This window comes from Xiphophorus hellerii, chromosome 4 (genome assembly GCF_003331165.1).
Source record: "Xiphophorus hellerii strain 12219 chromosome 4, Xiphophorus_hellerii-4.1, whole genome shotgun sequence".
NCBI lineage: Eukaryota > Metazoa > Chordata > Actinopteri > Cyprinodontiformes > Poeciliidae > Xiphophorus > Xiphophorus hellerii.
The window spans coordinates 14,305,000-14,328,014 of NC_045675.1; the positions used below are offsets into that span (position 1 = coordinate 14,305,000).

General features: G+C 35.9%; 1 protein-coding gene across 2 annotated transcripts in view; it reads left to right on the forward strand.

Moving 5' to 3' along the window:
• kiaa1549lb (KIAA1549-like b) overlaps nucleotides 1–4,599 on the forward strand; it is a 69,672-nt gene extending 65,073 nt beyond the window's left edge. Inside the window, exons 19-22 of one of the 2 annotated variants that reach the window (XM_032561143.1) lie at nucleotides 95–171; nucleotides 683–831; nucleotides 945–1,096; nucleotides 1,904–4,599. In XM_032561143.1, the coding sequence (XP_032417034.1) occupies nucleotides 95–171; nucleotides 683–831; nucleotides 945–1,096; nucleotides 1,904–2,167 (642 nt within the window). In that variant the 3' untranslated portion in view covers nucleotides 2,168–4,599. Of the gene's footprint in view, nucleotides 1–76; nucleotides 172–682; nucleotides 832–944; nucleotides 1,097–1,903 lie in introns of both variants that reach the window. The other variant, XM_032561142.1, reaches the window with a different exon arrangement.
• The last annotated feature ends 18,416 nt before the right edge of the window (nucleotides 4,600–23,015 follow it).

Consider the following 23,015-nt stretch of genomic DNA (forward strand, 5'->3'; position numbering starts at 1 on the left):
AAAACAATTTTATCTTTTCAAGTGACCAATCCAGAAACAAGTCCTTTAATCAAAAGAGGACTTACTGTCGTTTAAGGCCTTTCGCTTCACCCAGCTTCCTGAGATGACCGTGGGTTCTCCGCCTCCTTTACCACCTCGCACTGGACCTCCTCACAGAACCTCCTTAAGACGGTAAAAAATGAAGACACCCATAAATAAAAAGAGAAGTTCATTTTCAAAATTTCAGAAAATGTCATGGATGACAAAGATACAAAAACAGACGATTAAAAATTGGAGCACAAGCTTCGCAAAATACACAAAAGCCAATGTATGGCACCTTGTAAAGGAAAACACAACAATCTTTCCTTAAACAGACACTTGGTAAAAATTGGAAGATGTGAAAGATTAGCAAAATGGATAACACAAAAACAGACACTGGTGGAGACAAATGACCATCTTTCGTTTGCTAACCTTTTGGATGTTCCTTTTCTAAAAATCACATTAACATTCATATTCAGGGACTATATAAGGGGATTTCTTGTGGTGACGGTGATTTGAGGCCTTGTATAAATTTTTATAATGAACTTGTGTATAGAGAGATGGCAAGAATACTAATGTGTTAATTTTTTTACATGGAGTGTGTGTGCCATCTTGTGGTGTCTTTTTGCAGTTTCTTGTTTATGCCTCTAATATCTTGACTTAGTTCCACCTCGGACTTGGGGCCTAAGGGAAGGAGCTCAGAAACATCTGTCACTGAAATGCGGAGTCAACGTGAGAAAAACCCATATGGGCCATTCACACGAGCAGCACTTCCATCTATCACTGCAGAACAGCCTGTCCCAAACTACTCAGGTAAGCAGACGAGAAGGTGATTCAGAATTTAAAATGCTTACACTGAGTCTTTATATAATAGCAGCATTTTGACAAAAAAACAAAACAATCACTGACTGTTTGTATTTAAACAGGAAACCCTATTACTGCTGTCTACGCCATCCCTGCTGCAAAGCCAGGGTACTCAGAGTATTTTGTTCCCACATCCCCTACGTCCTACCACAGTCCCTCTTGGATGTCCTACCCACCAGAACCTGAGGATGTCCAGCCGCAGTGGACAGACTCTGTAAGGAACCTCATTTATCCTGTTTGTGGCCCAACAAGGCTCACTCAAAAAAAACCTACTAAAACAATAATAACAAATGTTGAGAATACATATTAAGTGTAGTGAGTAGGTGTGTTCATCCATCCATCCATTTTCTAACACCCTTGTCCCTAGTGGGGTCAGGAGGGTTGCTGGTGCCTATTTCCAGCTAACATTCTGGACGAGAGGCATGGTTCACCCTGGACAGGTCGCCAATCTGTCGCAGGGCAACACAGAGATAGACAGGACAAACAACCATGCACACACACACACACACCCCCCCACACACCCCCACACACACACACGCCCGCCTACACATAGGGAGAATTTAGAGAGACCAATTAACTTAACAGTCATGTTTTTGGACTGTGGGAGGATGCCGGAGTACCCGGAGAGAACCCACGCATGCACAGGGAGAACATGCAAACTCCGTGCAAAAAGACCCCGAGCCGGGAATCGAACCCAGGACCTTCTTGCTGCAAGGCAAGAACTGCGCCACTGTGCAGCTCCATACATGTTCAGTCCCCAATAAATTAACACCTTCTGTTTGTTGCAGTTATAGCTGCAAATCTTTGTGTTTCTAAGTTTTGCACATCTAGAAACCAATGTTGGTGCCCTATGATCACCCATGAGCATCACGTTTTTAGACTTGTTATAAATACTTATTCATATTTAGGTCTGTAAAAGTGATTTCAATTCATAATCATGCACTGATTTGTACACTTATATGCTCCTGCTTTACTATAAAAATTGTGTGTTTCTTTCCCTTCCTGTGCACTCTGTTTTCAGGTACCCTTACCTGGGTATGCTGAAGCTTTTCCTAATCCTCGTTACCCACAGGGGAGTCCCACCAGGCTACCCCTGCAGTATAGCCAGACACTGGAGCAGCCGCCCACTGCCCCTCGCACAGTATCTGAGCAAAGTCTTCCCCAGGTGCTGAAGGACATGGACAGCATGCCTCTGAGCAGCCTCTCCACCTCTGCACTTGTGCAGGCTATAAGACAGGAGGTGGCCAAGCTAGCAAAGAAACAGAATGACATTTTTGAGTTTTAACATACAGACGTGTTTGGGTCTTTGAAAGGGGCACACAAAGGTGATGCTACTTCAGCTCCGTTTTTAATATTTGTACTCGCCAACAGACTGATCTTTAATTGCTGATTATCCACCTCTTTTTGCACACAACTGGTGTATGTCAGCTCGTCAATTAAGGAAACTTCTAAAGATTTGTTTAATTTTAGAAAATAATAATTCCATTCTCTGTCAATGATGTCCCAGGTAATTATGCACATATCTATGTAGATATATCAATAGGATAAAACTAAAGGTCAAAAACATATTTTTTCTGGACCAGATTAGGATCTTAGTGGGACTTACAAGAGAAAATCCATTAATGTAATCGTCTGTACTGAGAGGACCAAATTCTTCCTGTCAGATGGGTAAGTATAACTCACAGTGTATATGAGCATGTACAGTTTAAGGACATTGTGTATCTAACCAAGCCTGTTATTAAGCATCAGCTTAAACAAGATGGGCAAGATCAGGATATACTCTTTTAAACATTAATCTCAGAACGAAAAACACTTTCATTTTTAATTTTGCTTTCTGTAGTTTCTTTACATGTCTGAGAAAAATAGCATATCAACAACACAAACTACAACCTTCCTTGATAATCTGATGGTTCTGTTTAAAAGGTTTAGTAACTGGAAATTAACAAATGGACAAAATACAATTTAAAACTTCTTCTTTAAATCTTATTTTAAATCAATCTAACAGGATTTATTTGGGTTTACATATGATGATGTAAGGTGCAGTTGAGATATTTGATTACTAAATTGGATTTATTGGTGAATTAAGGTCTTTTCAAAGGATGCAGGCTTGGGGAATACTCTGAGTACAGATTGCAATACAATACTTTATTAGAGTTAAATGTTTGAACACTTCAGGAAAGTCTCCAGTGAGCTTCTGTCCACAACAAGGTCAACAATCTGGCAGGTTTATGAGTTTTGGGTGCTGCTCAAACAATTTTGTTTACAAACAGCCAAAGTAATGAAAATGTACAATTCTTTTTCATGCTGTTTGTAGTCCACATTTTTACTCACCAGTCATAAGTCTGTGACTCCATGGCTAATTTTAAGTAAAATATTCTTTTGCCAGTCAAACACCTCTAATTAGCAATGGTATAAACTATGAACATGTCAGACTTTGTTGAGATGTCTGATACTAAGACACCTGCAGCAAAACCTTCAGGCCCAGTGGATTGTAAAATCGGGTCTTTACATTGTGTCTAAAATAATGCATTGCAACACAGTGAACCTTGTCATTGCCTTTACTTGTTGGTGGTCATATATTGGAATTCATCAATGTATTATTTATAGATACCTTATATAGGAAGATGTCTTCAAAATGGTGATGGACACATGAAATAAGTTCTTCACATGTGAAATGTTGACCTAATAAATTATTTTGTGTGAGATATACCAGCGGATCTTTAAGTTAGAAAATCATTGTAAAATTGATTTATTTCAGTAATTCGTTTCAAAATGTAAAACTCATAATTTCTAAATTCATCACAAACAAAGTGATGCATTTAATGGAAATGCTGGGCAGCGTGCAATATTCCTCGGGTGTAATGTCTCTGCAGTTCATGTTCTGGTAAAAATCAAGTTCTCGCACAGGAAATAAGATTTCATTTTTAGAGGTAATAGCACTTTGAGCAGGGACACAAATGAGGAAGGTTTTTTAGGAGTCCTTTAAAGGATCTAGCTAATCGCGTTTTACGACTTGAAGATCAGACCAATATAGCATTACAATACAGGGGATCCAAATCAGCTGCATAAACTATCCAGTCAAGTAAGGCACACATAGGAAAATCAATTCAAACATGGTTTGTTTGTTTGTGTGTGTGAAAATATTCCAGCTCTGAGAAAAAAAAAAAACTTAGATTTTCTGCAGAGAAGTGCATGTAGTATTGACCTGTAGCAGGGGTTGTGTGACTTGCATTAACACTGAGATTGCCAACTTGTACTGTATGATTTCTAATAACCTTAAAAATGTGGATTATTATATAATCAGTGCTGGGAAGTTGTCAGCTTTGACGCCAGAGAGATATGTATGAGTGAAGTTGCCTTTGACTATTTCTCTTTCATGGAACAGCAGGCTGCTTTTTTTTATCAGTCCTGGATGAAGTTAGCCTTTTAACTGTTGAACAAATCCCTTGTCAACTCAAGTAACTGTTTATTTATCATATGACTCCATGTGTAAGTAGATACATGAAGCCTCTTGTTCTCAAACTCATCAAGAACTCGGCCGTTACTTGTTTGGCGAGGCACCTTTGTCTTAAAAGCAGTACTGAAAACCATTTTTATGTGAACACCTTTCTACATTCTCATGCTGGATAACTACAATATTAAATAAAAGTATCTGAGGGTGTTTATTGAATGAAACATGAGAATTTATTCAATAAAGTTAAAAGCGAGCTAACTCTATCGGAAAATCAATGTCTTTTTGTCCTCGTGTGGCATTCCCTCATTTTCTTTTCATCTGTTGCTTGATTTTATTTTCACTGGTGTTATTTAGGGATGAATCTAACACTGAAAAAAAGATGGGAATTGAGGGAAATGTTAACCTAAATATTTCAAATTAAATAAATGATTTTATCAAATAAACAACAGTTGATTCATGCCTTTTTTTAGTTTTCACATGTCACATTTTCCAAAATGCTGTTGGTAAAGGAGTCAAAGCCGTTGATGCACTGAGGCGCTTAAAGCCTTCTGGACAGTGTTACTCTTTTATACTTCAAGTCATTAAATAAACAGAAGCAAGCCTGACATATCACAACCATCCGCCAAGGTGTGTGAAGTGTCTTGCCCAAAGACAGAAGTGGATGAAGCTGAAATTGAACCGGTAGCCCACCAATTTCAGGGCGAACTTCTACCACCGCCTCCATTACCACCTCAAATAACAAAGGGTTATATGCTTTTAATCATTATTACTTTAATGATGCCAGTTCTGGCTGACACATTCTGATGGTGATATCACAAGTAAGTATGTAAAGCTTTATTCATATAGCACTTTACAAGATAAAAATCACAAAGTTCTTCAACAAACAAAAAAACAAATACACAAAAGAAACACAATGTTTAAGGCCGACATTCAGACTTCTCTATTTGTACATTTTTTGTTATTTTTATGTCCTCATGTTTATGCATATTTTTTATTTAAACCCTCCTTCAAAGGTTATTTGTATTCTGTATCGCTACTGCAAAAAGCTTTTGGATATATCTGAGTGGGTGGATTTCCAGAAAAATTGTCAACAATAAATTAAATGGAAGTGGTTTGGAAAGAGGAGCAAGGACATCTGGAAAAAAAATCTTTGAAAAAGCAGTTGAGCCAAGTTGTTATAAATACCAAGGTTGGTGTGTTACATTAAGGGGTCCTAGACATATTTCATGCATAACTGCTGCAAACAGAAACTGTACTTACTTATTTTATTTCAACTCTGAGTCAAGTCAGCCCTTAGTCAAGCAGGTTGAGTGAGATGTATAAAAAGAGCTTTCACCAATGGAAGGCAGATAACTCCATGGCAATGGGAAGAAATAAGAAGTCTCAAAGTCCATATTTCTCGCCAATGGAAAATGAATAATGGCATATGGACATCAACATATTTCAGAAGAATAGCAATATTGTTGCTGCCACAAACAAAATAGAGTCAGTGTGGGAAAGAATTGCTGACTAAGTTAATGTGTGAGTATGATTTCACAAAAACCTACATTTGTATTTTTGACACTACACCTGTTTAACATTTGTGTGTGCATTAAATGAATCTAGAAGCAACAAAGCAGGCACAAAAAAAGAATGTGGCAGAAAAATAGATTAAATATAAAGGTACAGTTAAATCAGATACGGTTCAAGTGTTTGTGCAACCTTTTCCAGTTGAATTACACAGAATTCACTGGCTGTCCTGAACATATGCAGTTAATTATGTGTTGCCCCAAAAAAGACCTAGCACCCTATTTTCATATGCCAATATAACTGTACACTTAAAATTAACACAATAATTCTTGGATATGTGTCTAATTACTGTTTGCTGTACACCATGAAGTTTGACCTCCATTTTAGCAAATGTGAGAAAGGCAGAGGCCAGAAGGACAGATGAAGACCACCAGCACTATGAGGCAAAGAAGAGATGGCCTAGCGGGCGACTTATTGCTGAGGTCATCTCTGGGGGACATTTTCTGACCCAACCATTCTCCAGGACAACAATTACATTAGAGGACAGTTCTTAAAATAATAGCTGATACTGGCTTGAACCCACCCACCCATCCATCTTAAACTGCAGTTGATACCGATGCTCTTGTAGGTATACAATTTGTGACCACCATCACTTTTACATCATTAATAATATGCGTAGTCATTGAGATATGTTATTAAAACAGGTGAAAAATGGTATAACTCTAATAGATATTCATCCAGAAATGATAAGACGTTTAATCGTGGTTTGGTCACCTTCCCCACAGCGTAGATTTCTGCGGAGTATTAATGCTCCAACATCTACAAGCTCCTAAAGAAAGGGACACGACATTTTTTGACACTTTCTTCAAGCCAAGTTTCAGTATAAAGGTAGGACAGTCTGTGAATTTGTTTAGGCAACCCTGCTACTGAGCAGGTTCACAGAATATTTTGCAGTAGTAAATTGACTCATAGAGTTGGCTACCTGGCTTTCTGAAACCAAATACTGAGGGTGTGCACAGACTTATCCCTGAACTTCCTCTGAATTTTCACTAACCCAACTTTCTGGAAGGGGACCATGAAGATGAACTAAAGGGAAAAAGCCAATAGGAAAAGAAGACTTGCTTGTACGTACATAATTTAAATCATGCACTGAATAGTCAGGTTTCCCAGGAACCCAGGCTGCCTAAGATATCAAAACCTGAAGGGTAACTTTGCTACACCAATTTTTCTCAGAAATGTTATTATAAAAAGGAAGTGAAAATTCACTAAGGAACTCAACTTTGTTTTATTTATTTTTTGATGGAGACAGGTTTTAGGTAAAGGTTATGAATAGAATTTACAATAACTACAAAGAAAACCTGGAAAATTGTGCTTGTTTAAGTTTGTTAAAGGTATTCAAGCTCCTTCTTTTCTCCATCTTTAAAAAGTAACCCAGTGAATCTCAGAAGTATTAATGCATAAAGTTTAAAAAGTCAAACATTGTGAATGGACACAATATATGTTGGACATATACTGCGTGTATGGACACTAGATACGTATCTTGTGCTATATATATATATATTTGTATTTGTTTTTAATTTTTACCTGTGTCTTCTCTCATTTTACTATAGCTGTAATTCATAATTTTTCCACCAGGGCTCAGCCTAAAGCCATGAGAAGAACTCCTGTTTTTTTTTTTTTTTTCCCAGGCACAAACATTTTGTCCTTATCTAAGCTATAAAATGATCAAGTAAACGATACATTATCAGATGTACTGGTTTGGAGGAAAGTTAAAGCTTGCATGAAAACCTTTGAAAAATCCATACAAAAGATTTGATGAGTTGCCTCCCCTTCAAAACAAAGACAGTTTTAGGTTTTCCCAGTTACTTCAAAAGTCATATTGCATTAAAATCTGTCTTTGGTCAGCGATAGACAATATCATTAAATAATCTGTGCAGAAGTCATTCAACTGTCTTATACTGTAAGAAAACTTGAAGCTAGCATTGTATTACATCATTGGTTGTAATAGTTGGTTAGTGGCAGCAAAAGCATGCATGGTTAATTCTTTTTCACATATACAATCTAAAAAGCATGGCATACATATAACTGTGTTTACTTGGACACCCCTAAATAAAATTCTATGGCACCAATTGCCTTTAGAAATCATCTAATTCACACACTGATGATACATTCTTAGTATACCTCTCCAAGGAAACAAGAAATAATAGTTTTTCTTGAAGTACCCCACAAGTACTGATTTAGAGACCATCATTTACATCAACCTACTTGAACTACTCTTTGTGTGTCACTTTATCTCAATATAACAGGGTCTCATTTAATGCTGAGAACAGCTGTGAAGAGTTGTGCTTTCTAAATGTCTCCTTACCCAGGTAGGAGTACAGACATGGTTAGAGCCTAATTTGATTGTTGTAATTAAATGTGATCCATCTCTGAAGGTTCATTATTGCTGATGAAGGCTACTTTGAGTAATTATGAAACAAACCTCTGAGTAAAAATCAGGACAGAGATCCAATAAATCACAGAGGTCAAAGCAAGGACAAGGCAAGAGAGGAAACAATCATATTTAACAAAACATTTGAGACCAAAAATGACTTGTGAGAGGGGGTTATTTGCATATTTTAGTATTAGTCCTAAATTAGAGTTAATTTTAATCACACCACCCTTTGATTGGTCAATATAAATTTGATGTGAAACAAAAATCCAGATAAAACTTAACCAGTTTGTATTTGCAATTTATCTTGGCAGCATGTTGAACCTCAACAATTCATGCTCTGGTTCAAATAATTCTTGAACTAAGAGTAATTAATGCATAATGACAGTTACTTTCTGGGTCGTGTAGATAAAGTGTGGGGGTGTTTTCATCAACAGTTTTAGTTTAGTTAATTTGACTAATTATGTAAATCTATCATACTACATTTTCACCACAGTTACTATTTTGTAACTAGGTAACTTTACTAACATTTCTAGTTAAATAAAATAACTGCATACCATATCATGCTCATTTGCCCTACCTTTCTGCAACTATTGTCTAACTAATCGTTCTAAAAAATAGATTTAGCTTTTGAGCATGCCACTGTTATAATGACATGGCTGAAAGTCAATATGTAATAGGAGCTTTCAGCATGCCAAGTCTGTGAAAAAGTGAAGCCTGAACCCTCACACCTTTGGGGTGCGTGATTCAAGTGTCTGATTCGGCTCAATCAACGCTGAAACATCTGTGCTGTTAAGGCTCAGATGTGTAATAAAGCTCCTGCTGTTCCAGCTAGCACTTATAACTCTTTAATTTTCAGCACAGGTCTGTGTTATTCTGTTGAAATCACTATCTTCACAGCTTAACTGTCCCAAAAGATATTTAAAATCTTTTGGGATTTTAACTATCCAGCTGCTAATATGGTAAATAGAAAAGTTATGGAAAGGCATTGGAAATAATTGCTCTCTGCGCTAACGTCACACATGGAGAAAACCTGGGCATCAATGCACATATCACTGATTTTGGAGAAACTATGCTGTTCTGTTAATGTCTTAAATGTGGTGAAAGCCCGGTTGAGTTACTCTATAGGTATTTAATTACAGCTCTGTCTTGGTTATGTGTGCGTTTGCCAAGGTGAAGCATGCTGTGTAAAGCTTTGGTTGGAGCAGGATCAGTGAAGCTCACAGAGCTTAGCTCTTTTATTTGGCTTAATATCCTCAGCACCTGTCTTCAGGGAAATTAATGGGTGTTACTGTAAGCAGCTTTCTTTCCTCCTCACAGCCTTTTCTGCTGATTTCTTACTTTCTGGACCCCTTCTGCCAAGCCTTTCTACTTCTCTCTGATGACCTCACTATATTTTCACTTTGTAAATTAATTGCCAAGTGATAGCTTCTGCTAAACATTGCTGTAAGGTCCCCTGCTAATATGTGTAGTGTAAAGCTACAGCAGTCATCCAGGCTCAGCATCTCTGACCTGATACTCCTCTTTTCTGGTGTCACTTCTGCTCCATCCACTTTTCCAAAAATTCTTGTCGTCTTATTTTTGTCATTTATCTGCTGCTTTGCTGACAAATTGAAAAGTAGTGATAGCATGGTGCTTCCACGTTTCATCATTGACGTTTCTGCTGTCACTTTACAAACTAGTTATTGAAGTAAAAGATAAATCATACGAGTTTTATTGAGAATATTTAACATAATTCAAATTGCTCATACTGTTTACCTGATTTATATGAATTGTTTAATTAGTTTAGATGACTGTGAGTCATTAGATTAACATTCATAAATAATAGTAATAAATATACAAATCAGCTGATCCGGAAGCTGCCAATATTCAATTGACATATATAAATATATGCATACACTTTAGGCATTTTAGATGTTTCCACAACCAGTTTACAGTTATAAGAGTAATTACAGTTGCTTTGAAAACTTTCCTTTACATTACTTTCATTTAATTAAAGTATGCTACTTTGTCTCACTACTCATCTGCAGTAATTCAGATATGACAACACAATTACTGTGAAGCCAAAGCAAATTTCCGTTACAGCAGGTTCATTATTTAGTTTTACCTTCATACTGTAGGACACTGCTGTTGGTAAATCTTGCCCTCCATAATGTGACTTGTCTTAATTCTGGTGTCAGGGGTAAGGGAGTGGAAAAAGGCAATAGAGGGAATGAAAGGAGATTTATTGAATACATAAATCACTTTCTAGATAGAGGATATGTTGTTTCATTACTAATGGATCTCCACCACTTCTCCGTAAATCACATCACTGTACAACCAGACTGGACTCTCTGGACAAAATGAGCTGGAGGACATTATAGAGTCTTTTATAGTTTGGTTTCTACCTTTTATTGCCTTTCCTTCTAAGGGGTTTTTGGTACTCAGAATTGTAAAACACATGGCTTTTAGTTTTACTTCTCGTACCTCCCCCTATGTTCTCCTTGGACAAATGGGTACTTACTGTACTCCGTAGGGGTGGCTCTAATCCCTTATGCTGAAGAAAGTCACAAAGAGTTCAGATCTAACTAGGCAGCTATAATAACCTCATACATTATTCCCAAGAACATTTAGCAATAATTATTAAAGTGTTTTTCCAGGATAAAAAGGTGTTGTGGTTAAAAACAAACAAAAAAACAAATGAAAAACAACCTATAAGTAAATTAAATTAATAACAATTACTAATGTACAGTTTGAAAGGTAGATAGTCTATTTTATTTTTTGTTTGCACATTTGTTTTTGAAATATTCAAATCCCACTAAGGAAGAAGTGTTATCCTTCTATGCAAATGTAATCATGGAAGACATGTGAGTAATTCCTACAAACTAACATTTAGACCAAAATAAACGTAGATTCGGGGTCTATTGTACAACACTCCAATCCACATCATTTACACCACTAACTAGATGTCTAATTTGCATCCAGGCAGTTTAATCAGGAAAAGTCCACGGGAAATTTTAAAGTCAACATCTTTAGAAAATGTGCAGACAAACAGATAGAGTCACTTGTGTCAGTTGAAAACAAGGCAGCAGCAGCAGCAATGGTTAGTGCAGCAGCACCAACCTGTGGGTGGATCCCATTATCTGAATCAAAGGCACAGCACCCATTAACACTCCAGAAGTACCCAGACGCACTGGTTAGATGGAGCGGCAGCTGATCTGGAGTTATGTTTCGTTTTTAATGTTGGTTGACTGTTGGCAGTTATTATTGGCTTAGGGTTTTTAGTTTTCATGGCTTTTCTACATTTTATCAATCTGTAACAGAAAATTATTAAGCTAAATCATGAACTGAAGGTTTACCATTTGTTTAGAAGGCACACACATGCTCTTGGTTAAACAAACATAAAATATGATTTTATTCAAATAGTGAATAAGGAATACAATGGGTAAAAATCACCGACTTAATCACTCAGTCAGAAGTACTCAAATTATTCTCTGTATATGAAGCAACAGTTTGTGTTTTTTAAGAGTCCAGGAGTACTGCAGATAGTGAACAAAAAAACTTTGAAAAAAGATTTATTAGCAGAGAAAAATAGTGGTGAGCTTTGACTTTCTGCCCACAGCATTTTTATAACTCCTTCATCTCTCTTTAATGTCAGACTGTCGTTAGTCCTGTTTTTAGAAAGATAGATTTGACATAAAAGGGCAATTTATGAAATCTGTTTTCTCACTCTTATTCATCTATGGACTGTAAGAAAATATGAAAGGCAGTCTTTGACAGAAAGCTGTGTGTTCATTAAGGATGTAATGACTGTAAAACAGCTGAAACACTGACTTCTTTTAAATCTCAACTGAAAACCCACCTGTTTAGAATTGTATTTGAAATGTAATCAATTACAAATTTATTGATGGAACTTGACTTAATGATTGATTCTATATTGCATTGTGATTCTGTGTTTGTAATGATGTAAAGCACTTTGAAATGCCTTGCTATACAAATGTGCTATACAAATAAAATTTGATTGATTGATGTATAACTGAGCTACCTGTGCAATATTTCTTTATGGAGAGTAATAATAATGTTCAATTTTCTTTAGCAAGCCACTGCAGCCATGGTAAAATTAGCTGAGTTGTTCATGCATGACTGTGTTCTAATAGCATTACTTTGTACTGTGTCTCTCCTTCTGCAACGAGCACTTTTGTTACTCAAACACACTCAAATCCCCCCAAAATTACTTATTATGTTCATCAGTGTTGATCATTTGAGCCTTTAAAATCTAAATTATTATCTACATGTTGGGGAAAACAAATCTCTCTGCTGATATGTAAACCTTTTTTATTTCTGAAAATAAAAAATTTCAAGGCTCAGATTAAAACTTATAGTCACTTTAATTGAACTGCTGTTGAAAATAAAAAGAAAAGAAAAATGGAACAGGTTTGTACTCTGTGTGAGACTGACATGCACTATGCCTTTCAGAGAGAAAAATAATTCCTGACATTTTGAGTTGCTAGAATGAGAACCGGATTTGCTCTGGCTTTGCAAGAACAAAGCAGAGTTAATAGCTCATTTCAGGGCAGGTTTGAAATGGTGCTTTTTCTTTGATTAGTTTTAGAATTTAAATTTTTGTACAAATTTCAGAATTATTCATGCACTATTCTGATTTACATTATACCGATTTAATGTGTTAAAATCAGAGTGGTGTATGATTTAATCTGATGTATAATATAAAATTGCTCAATGAACTTTTATTAGTAAAGTTTAAACCTTTTGCATTATTTAGATTTACAGGCGTTTTATATCTTGATGTCCAACTTACAAAAGCAAATGAGTGTGGATCGTAAGATTTAATCTGTTGTATTAGTTAGAATTTCCTCTCGAGGGCATTTATTCAGAGCTGCAGGCCACCTGACCTTCATGTCCATAATAAGTGAATTTCTGATGTCTGGCATGAAAGAAATAATCACTGGGTAGAGATAAACATCTGATCTCTGCTCTTTGGTCGGGTTTAGGAAAATAGCTTTATAGCTATTTATAGCTTTTGATTTGAAAATTAAATTTTTCAGGGGTCACATATGAGACAAAGGATTAGGATCTTCTCAATATTATGTAATTGTGTGTGTGTGTGTGTGTGTGTTTTTTTAAAGATAATGTTTTAAATTTGGACAGTGTAAACATGCTTGTGGTTGACAATGCGCCATCAATGGCAGGAAAACGGTACAGGTTTTTGGCTCAGTTGTGGCACCGCAGATGAGTCCACTACCCCAGAGTGTTGTGCTGTGCATCCAGCATTTATGCTTTAATGCAGTAAAAATATATAAATGATAAATGAAAGAAATCATTTTAATACGTACATCTTAATACTTGGTTATGTTTTATGCACAATACATACTTTATTGCTGGATGCCCGGCACTAGAGCTGTTGGGTTTCAGAAAATGTGGCCCCCCGAGCAGTTTAGTTGGACAGCCCGGATATAGTGGCAAAAGACTGTCCCATTTGTCTGAGGAATATTGAGTACTAATAACCATATTTGAATTAAGCAGCAATGGATGAGGCGAGGGTCAGGGGCAGAAACAAAATAAGAAATGGGATTTATTCGAAGATTTCAGCTCACAATGAACAACTGTCATTGCGTTTTTGTGAAGATACCGAGCTAAATATTGTGTTTTCCATGAAGGAAATGTGATTCCACTGAAGCAGCACTTTTTTTCTTGGTGGACTATTTGAAAAACAGCTTACACATGCACTAATTATCCTCTATTCTTTGTTAGAACATTGGAGACATTACTTACTAATTCTTCATGTCTTTTCTTTTTTCTCTTAAAAAAATGTCTTCGAGTTAAATGGTAGCACTGGGCCTCTGTCTAAATAGTTTGAAAATATCTGTCCTCCATCAGCACAATAATGCTTCGGAGATCTCAGGGTCAGGTAGACAGTCATTTATAGAAAGCTGTTGGTGGCCTGTTTCCACGAGGGAAAGAATGATTTCCAATTTCTATGTAGCCCACAGCTTGGAAATTGAAGCTCTATCATACAAGCACATGCAGACGTGAATACTGACAAGCTCGTATCTTACACTCAAGCAAATGGATGTTACTAAATTGAGTAGAATAGGAAGGGTGTAAATGTGAGTGAATTTGGTATCAAAGAGATTAATTGATACTGCGGTGTCCTTGTGGATGTTTTAAGGACGACACATTGAAAGTAATTTCTTTCTTTACTGTTCACTTAATCCTGCTTCAAGCTGTTTTATATCTCATGTTTTGCTTTATTTCTTTTCAGATTTTAGAGACTTTAGATTCAGACTTCATGCAGTATTTATAGTGAAAACGTAATAAAAGTTACTTATGTATTGTAAAATTCTTGATTCCATTTGATAGAAAATTAAACAATGACCACTTCAGCAAACATTGCAATAATGGATCAAAGAACCTGTGAAATGTTTTTGATTGTTTTTGTCCTTTTTTTTCTCTCTTTTACAAGCACACATAATACAACTTTCAAACAATACACAGTAGTTTTTGGCACTCAATAATCCAGGAACAAGTTTTTTAAGTGGCTAAACCTTCTTGCTATTTTAGATTATACAAAAACTTAGCATTAGTTAAAGTACTTGCAGTTGAAAAACAAAAAAACTCAACACAATTTAATGAAAAGGAAATAGAAGAGTTTACGATTTTAAGTCGTAAACTCTTAATCCTTAATCCAAACCAGATGAAAGCACAGAAATACTCAGAGTGAGCGCAAAGGGATTTATGTGCAACCATCTTACGACCAGGTTGTACTTCAGCCACAGATTACTCTGATCTGGGGCAACTGCAGTTCAGTGGGTAGAGTAACTGTCTTTACAATCAGAAAGTTGCGAGTTTTATTTCAGCTTCCTCCAGCCACATGTCAATGATTCCCAATTTAACCCCAAGCTTTCTACCGGTCTGCTTATCAGGTTGTGAATCTGAGTGCCATTGGGAAGATGTTTCTCTAGTTTACGGCATCATGAGTGGAAAGCATGATTTAATAAAGGGCTATATAAATTCACTTCATGTAACATCTTTTTCTCCCCTCGGAGATACATGTGGGCTGTAGCATGGCCAATGAAAGGTCTGAGAATCCACAGATTTTTCTTTAAAACTACAGTAATATAAAGGGTCATGAAAGCCTTTTTCCAGTTGAGCCTATCGCCACTGTAAGGGCCGCTGAGATGAATGTCCTGAACCATCATGTGTTATTAAGCATTGTGCATTGTGGTGTCTTGTGTAAGGTGCACACAATTATTTATTAGTTTCAAGTATGGCCCCGATGCTAAGTCACAGAAATCCTTTGTGACATAAATTAGGTCCTTCTTGTGTAAACATTTGTTTAAAAGACTGTGACAGATGTTCATCATAACATTGTAAAGCTTTTAGCAGCATCCACAAACTGTAATTTAAAAACAGGGACATGTTTTTAAAGTACACTAATATTAAAGAAAAACTAAAAAATAGGCCTTGGCTCAGAAGACATGTACATTTTCCCTGCTTTTTAGTTTTGAGAAAAATAATAAAATATTTATTTATGGTGCTATTTGAAATATTCCAGTTACTCGTGTTGGCAGATAAAATGTACTTTTACTCCGTTTGCCTTCCCCATTTGTTCTGTCCATGTAAAACCAAAGGGAAAGAAATAACCTTGAACATGGGGTGAAAGTTGTAGTGAGATTCTCCATTTAATTGGAATTCCATTGTGCTGAATAGCTGGTCAGAAAGCATAGAAAAAAAACACAACTTTTTAAATTAAAACTTTGAGGTGACTCCTGTCAAAGTCATTGCATACTTGGCATACCCATCATGTTCTCTCTCTGTGACAGGCTATTAACAGTCATGTGCCATTTGTATTTGGTGCCTGACACTGACAGTATGTAGATTAAGGTTTGCATGGATGTGCAGGCGAGTCACTGCATTTACCATAGTATAGTATTTAGTCATTAACTGAATTTCACACAATGAAGAAGATTATAAATGTTATTCATTATAGCTTTCATTAAAATATTTTTCTAATTATTGAAATAAATTGAAAACATAGTTTCTGGTCAGTATTTTGACATGTAAGTGGTTTCACCACAGGATCAGTTGATATATGTCAATTTATTTATATTTTGTGTCATGACAATTTGTTCTGTTTCATAAGGATGGAACAGAACAAGTATTAGGAATGTTCAAAAGGCAATCCTAAAAACTGTCCAAAGCCCCGTTAAGACATTTGAAATGTTGAAAAGACTTATTATGAATCCACAAGGTGATACACATAACACAAAAAGAAAAGAAAATTGGTACAAAGGCATTGCAGCAATGTAAGGGGTAAGGGAGATCACACTCGGGACTAAGAAATGAATCCAACAGTAAGCAAAACTAAACATCAGAACATAACAAACTAAAGTAACTAAGAAAAACTACAAGCAATAAATAAACATATTAAACTAGAATCACTAAAGTAAAATATATACAAGGGTGTTGTGATCAGATGTGAACAGGTAATCATCTCTTTGTAACACACTTCCAGGAGGTGAATAAATATTTAAGATTTTTCTCTATAGTGTTGGTAGCTGTTCCAGTTAAAACTACAGATGCAGAAAGCAACTAAAACTTTTTTTTCTGTAAGGAGAAAAAAACTGGGTTAATTATAATGTTTTCAGTTAATGTAAAACTCCTTTCCAACTTGGTCTTGTGTAAATAAAACAAGCCATTACTTTTCCTTGCCTCCAGCTGCGGCCATCCAGTTTCGCCTACTGCAAACCCAGCAGGCTCACCACATCTGAGATCAAAATGGAGCCCTGTAATGAGCACTTAGAAACTGACTCTGATGCTGAAACTGTATTCACAAATATTTTACTATAAACTGCACAAATAAACTCCATCCACGAATGGATGTTCTGTTCTGTTTTAATGACTTGAATTTCAATGTTTGTTTCCCGCTGTTTTTGATATTATGCTCAAAACTGTTATTAAACACAGAATTAGGGAACTGCCAACACTCTTCTTCTATTTGATAAAAAATGTTGAATTCTTTTTTTTTTTTTTCAATAATTTTCACGAACCTCGTTTTGCCTTTGGTCTTAAAACAAGATCAGATGGTAAAAAAAAAAGTAGGTTTCAGTCAAGCCTCTATATTCCCCTTATTTTGAAAAAGATTGAGTATTTTACCCACATGTAATTTTGTGCCTGATTTAACCTTAAATTTGAATTCTTGTGCTCTCCATTCATTTTGACTGAGCTCAATGTGCAAAATAAAAACATTAGAACACTGTTGTTGCTGTAAAGTTTTCACAAAGTGGCAATTGGAGTTGACCACAAATGGAAGTTACCCACTCCTTCGGGTATTTCTTTGTAATATATTTTGTAATATATCATTTCAATTGCACTTTGCAATTTAACATTTACAATTGTGGCTGTATCATGAAATATGAAAAGGATCAAAGGGTATAAGTATTTTTGCAAGGCATTTTATATGTATTCATGGTATAACTTATGCATTTTTTTCATATAGTAGACACTTATAATTTTGTAATGAGTAAATGAGTTTATGGTTTGGTTAAAAAAAAAAAAATCACAATTGAACTGGCCTCCTCGCCAAAGAGGTTATTGATCCCCTGTAGAGTCACAGTTCATTCCACATGCTAAATTAAACTGAGAAAAGGTACCTTAAACGAAGCCCTGCTGCCATTTATCTCATTACCACACGTCTCAAGTGCACCACACGTGCTAAGGTGGTTTGAAGGACACGAGCGTCCTACTGGGGAATGAAGAATAAATGTGGACCCACTGGATTGGTTTTTTACTCTGTCCTTGCTTGTAGCTGTAATGAGTATGATACTGATGAGAATTGGCATCATTATTATTATTTTAAAAACTGATGGGTAAAAACTGATTATGATCAATTTGGTTTGACTCAGTCAGTCAAAATAACAGATAAAAAAAAAGTCTAACTCAACCTCTAGTTTCTTTAGTTTTTTTTATGTTTTTGATGAAAAAATTAAAATTATCTCTATATACTCTGTACTTTTGCCCTACTAACCATTTTACATTCAACTGAAATTAACCAAATTTAAAGAAGGCATGGAGAATGTGCTTCAAATTTTGGATGCTTTTACATTTTATATGCAAGGGTTTGAGGGTTTGATTAAAAGGAAATAACATTTTTGATATATGATGGCTGCAGGCTGAACCAGCATCTTCCTATAAAGAGCTGTCAAACAGATTTTTTTGAGTATTTGATTATAATGTCCTTTCTCCAAGATCTTAAAAAAAAGACAGTAAGATACCAACATAACCAATATGTACAAGAACATGAAAATAATTAAATATTTTTGCTTAAAATATTCTTTGCTTTCCTCCTGTAATGAACATAAAATACTTCCTTAACAGCGATTGTGGACAGACAAAGTGCCTTAGCAATGTTTTATATGTTCTGGAACTCAAATATTTCTTTAACTTTACAAAAGGACAACAAGCAAATCAATGTGCTCCAATTATTTCTGTGCTTTCAGTCACATACGATTTGGTAAAATAATAAAATTCAGAGCACTCATTCGCTCAGACAAAGACAGCCAGGATGTCAAACAAAATTTCTTAGTCTTGATGAATTGTCTTGGTAATACATACTTCAAAAACTCATCAGTTATCTTAAATGAGTTGCGTGGTTCTGAATTTGTTTAAAGTAATTAAAGTCACTTTAAATTCTTCTGGAGAAGTCATCAGAAATTAAGATCAAAGAGGGAAGAAAAACATGTGAACTTGTGCTTGTCAAACTACAACTTCAATGGCTTTCAAAGCTGGAGTTTTTAATATAATTGCTTTTATTTGTTTTTAGTTGCAGTTATTTTTGTACTTAATCACACTCCCATAAGAGAATTATGTTGTTAATATAAGGAGACTTACCACATATACTACTTCCTATGAAGAAAAGGTTCATTATGTTTGGTCTCTTTACCAATATCAGTTTTATTGTTCACACTTCCAGTTTAGTCATGTGGTGCTTTTTGTATTACTCTTTTTAATATAAATACTGTGTCTAAAGGAATAAAGTAGAATATTTGTAATAATAATAATTGGATTTTGCTCAACTCCTATCTGATATGAACATCCCTGTTGGATACATAATTGTGAAATAGCAGACATTCATTTGTCAACTCTTTATGCTCCTTTGACGCTTTCAACCATAATACAACTAGAGTCTTTGCTCCCGCATATTAAAATCTGTGCAAATATTCTGCCATTCTTAAACAAACGAGGATTATTAACAAGTTTTATTTTAATGTTGTGTAAAGGAATCGACTGATCATTTATTTGCTTACTGTTACTGAGCAGAAAAACAAAAACTTCTCAAATAAATGTCTCTTAAGAACACTGGAATTACTATGTCTAATCTTACAGCTCTGACCTTCAGATTTATCTTAAAGTTGTTAAGCAAATTAGCCTGTGTAAGTTTGTTTCTCAATGACAGGCAGCAATCTATTTCCCTGCATCACTTTGATAAAGACGAAAATTGCAGAAAACGACGTAATTTCTTTCTAAGGGACAGGCTGTTTTACCTGTTCAATGGGAAGTGATTTTGTCAGCCCTGATGAGCTCCAACATTTCAAAGACGATGAGTATGTGAGAGAGAGATTGTTATATTTAAAATCATTGTTCTGTTGGGATTTTATTTCTCTTCTGTTCTTTGTGGTTGACTGATTGAGTTGACTGATGTTTTCTTTCATAATTGCACAATTTAAAACTTGCAGAATGTGAGAGCAATTACATTTTTGGGCCTGTGTTTTAGACCCTAAACACAAAAGCATAACGAAATTGTTCCCTCAGTGAGACAGCAAACGTTACCATTTTTTTTATTTTTTATTTTTTAGAGTCTCTTCTGTGCTACAAATCCAAAATAAATGGTACATTTATTTTGTACCATTTATTCTGGTACAAAATAAATGTTGTACCAGAATCAATCACAGTAATCAAGAAAAAATATGTGGTAAAGGTTGTTCTTTCTTTTGCAAAACATCGAAAGTCAAGTAATTATAGAACAGTATAGGAGTTGGTGTCCCTGTTGGCATCAGTCAAACCTGAAGGAACAACCAAAAGTTTAATGGAGATTTGATCTCCATTAATTTGATCAATTAAAGGCTGATTAGAAAGCATAGTCTTGAGTGCAGTGGGAGGAAGTGGGAGCCATTGTGGCCAGCAGCTGAGACCCACGACAAAACAACATTAAGAGATTTGTGCAGGTTTCTAAGCAACAAACAACTGTACACTTAGACTTTGATGCTTCTTTCATAGTGTACTTCAGCTTCCTCTGATCCCTGATAGTCCTCCATTTTTCTGCTTCCAATAATAAAACATCTATTGCTCCCCATAGTGCTCTTCCCTCCTCCAGTTCCAGGGAGACCAGTCAACCCTACACATTCAGTGCTGAATCCAGTGCTTTCTAAACTCCCCTCTCTGATGCTTATTTTTATTCCAGTTTCAGAAGAAAACAAGAACTTCATGGTTTCTGGGAAACAAGAAGATTACGGAATATGAAATGAAAGGCATGCTGAAGTAATAATAAAAATTAAAACCAGAAACAGAAGAAATGATTAGATCATCATAGATTTGATCAAAGATATAACAGAATGAGGAACATCATAAACTTACTCCCTCCTCAACCCGTCTCATGTTGGTGTTTTACATCCCTCTGTGGGACAGCCATCTTTTGGAAAGTTCCTGCCTGAGACCACCAGAGTGCTTCACATGTGTCCCTAAATGCAAAAGTCAAAGTCAGGGTGAGATCAGAGGCTTATCATTAGTATTCAGCTGTGGGACATCACTCTGGAGCAGAGTGGGCCTCCATTCTGGCTAAAGCCCGGGTCATACAAAGAGCTATTGAGAACCTAAGAAGTTTCTTATTTTTTCAGCTTGCCAGACTGCGATATTTTGTAATTCCCAGTAAATTGTTTTTCTTACACTGTGCTTATGAACCACTGCTTGGCAAAGAGTAATGTGCAGAAAACTGTAAAAAAAAAAACATGCCTCTTTAGCTCACAGTTATGGGAAAAGGTTGGCAAATTAATTTACATATTTTTTCATTTAGAGTAGGATGCATTGAATCACAAATAAGAACAGCTAACAGAAGAAGATCTGGTCTGATGAAACATCTTTTCATTTACATCAGGTGGGTGAAATGTGTCACCTACCTGGGGAACACATGGCATGCAGGATGCAACATGGGAAGAAGGCTGGTGGAGCTGGGTTTTCGTTTGAGATTTTATCAGAGAGTCTGACAAAGAGCAGTTTTTAATAATATACAACAAGAAAGCTTACTGGGGAAATCACTAGTGATGTGTCCTGCTGTGTCGAGGCTTCAAAGAGTGTGTTGAGTAATCCAGGTAGATGTTTGTGAAGTGTGTATTGAAAGTTATGTTAATAACCTATGTGGTGAAGTTCGAAGCCTTGCAAGTCATATGTAACAATAATGATTCAGGAATTGGGTTGCAGGTTTGTGTGTGATTCAAAATATAAAGGGCAACCTAACACTGCTGATTCCCCTGTCACATTTTCTTATCTTGGGATTTTATTGCATGTGTTTTAGCAATCTCTTGTTCAATCCTAGGTTAAAAATGTAGAGATCATCACCCAAAATAAAGGCTTACTTCTGAACGTGCCGCTGTTTCAGCTTCCGTTTCATCATCAGAAGCTTTTCAGACCCATTGTTCACATTCTAATATTGCTATTGAATAGTCATTTTCCATCTATTCATCCATTTTTTAACACCCTTGTCCTCTAGTGGGGTCGGGAGGGGTGCTGGTGCCTATCTTCAGCTAACGTTCTGGGCGAGAGGCGGGGTGCACCTTGGACAGGTCGCCAGTCTGTTGCAATAGTCATTTTAATAGTCATTTATACTGTATTAGGAAACAAACTGTATCATCCTTAAGACAACACAGTCCGGCAATAATGGACCCAAAATGTTACTGCAGACAAAAACGTGGATGTCCTAACCCGAACGAACCAAACACTGAGAGACTGGAGAATCTCCTGTCTAGAGTATTGAGAAAGACAGAAAAAATGTTTTTCACGATCTTTGTAAACTTGATGTTCCTTTATTTATTGCCTACCCTGGTTTCTTTTCTAAAAAGGGCTTTTTCCAAAGCAGGCAAAATCAAATCAAAAAACAGAAACAGCCCGAAGCCCAATACAGTGGAAAAACAACATTTGTCCCTAGTAACATAAGCATGGTTACAAACAAAGTAATACGGGCATATTCACATCACTTTGTATACTCAGCACAACTCTTTGCCCCTGGGTGTTTGTGTATTTTTTCTCTGTGGTGTTTCTGTTTAGATGATTATAGTATTTCCCAGTGTCTCATTTTGTTCTGGGTTTCTTAGTTTATCCCTGTATGCTTTGGATTATTTCTGTAGGAACCTTTAGTTTGAAAGTAATGTAATACTTCTACTCTTTTAGATTATTAATTTCCTGGCACTCCTCCTTATTTAATTAGTGGATCTCTTTATGTCTATTGCTAAATTGTTGTTCATTTGTATATTAGATTAGATTCCTGTGTTTCTTGTGTCAATTATTTTACCTTCACTTAGCTCTCTCCTTAGCATTTCCCCAGTTACTCTGCAATCTGTTTATTGAAGTTACCTGGTTTCCATGCCACAATCACATCTCCAGAGTATTTAAGCTTCTTGGTTTTATTCACTGCTGGAATCTTCTGTTCAATTTTTCCTGTCATTGTTGTTCTTTCATGTCGACCCAGGTTCT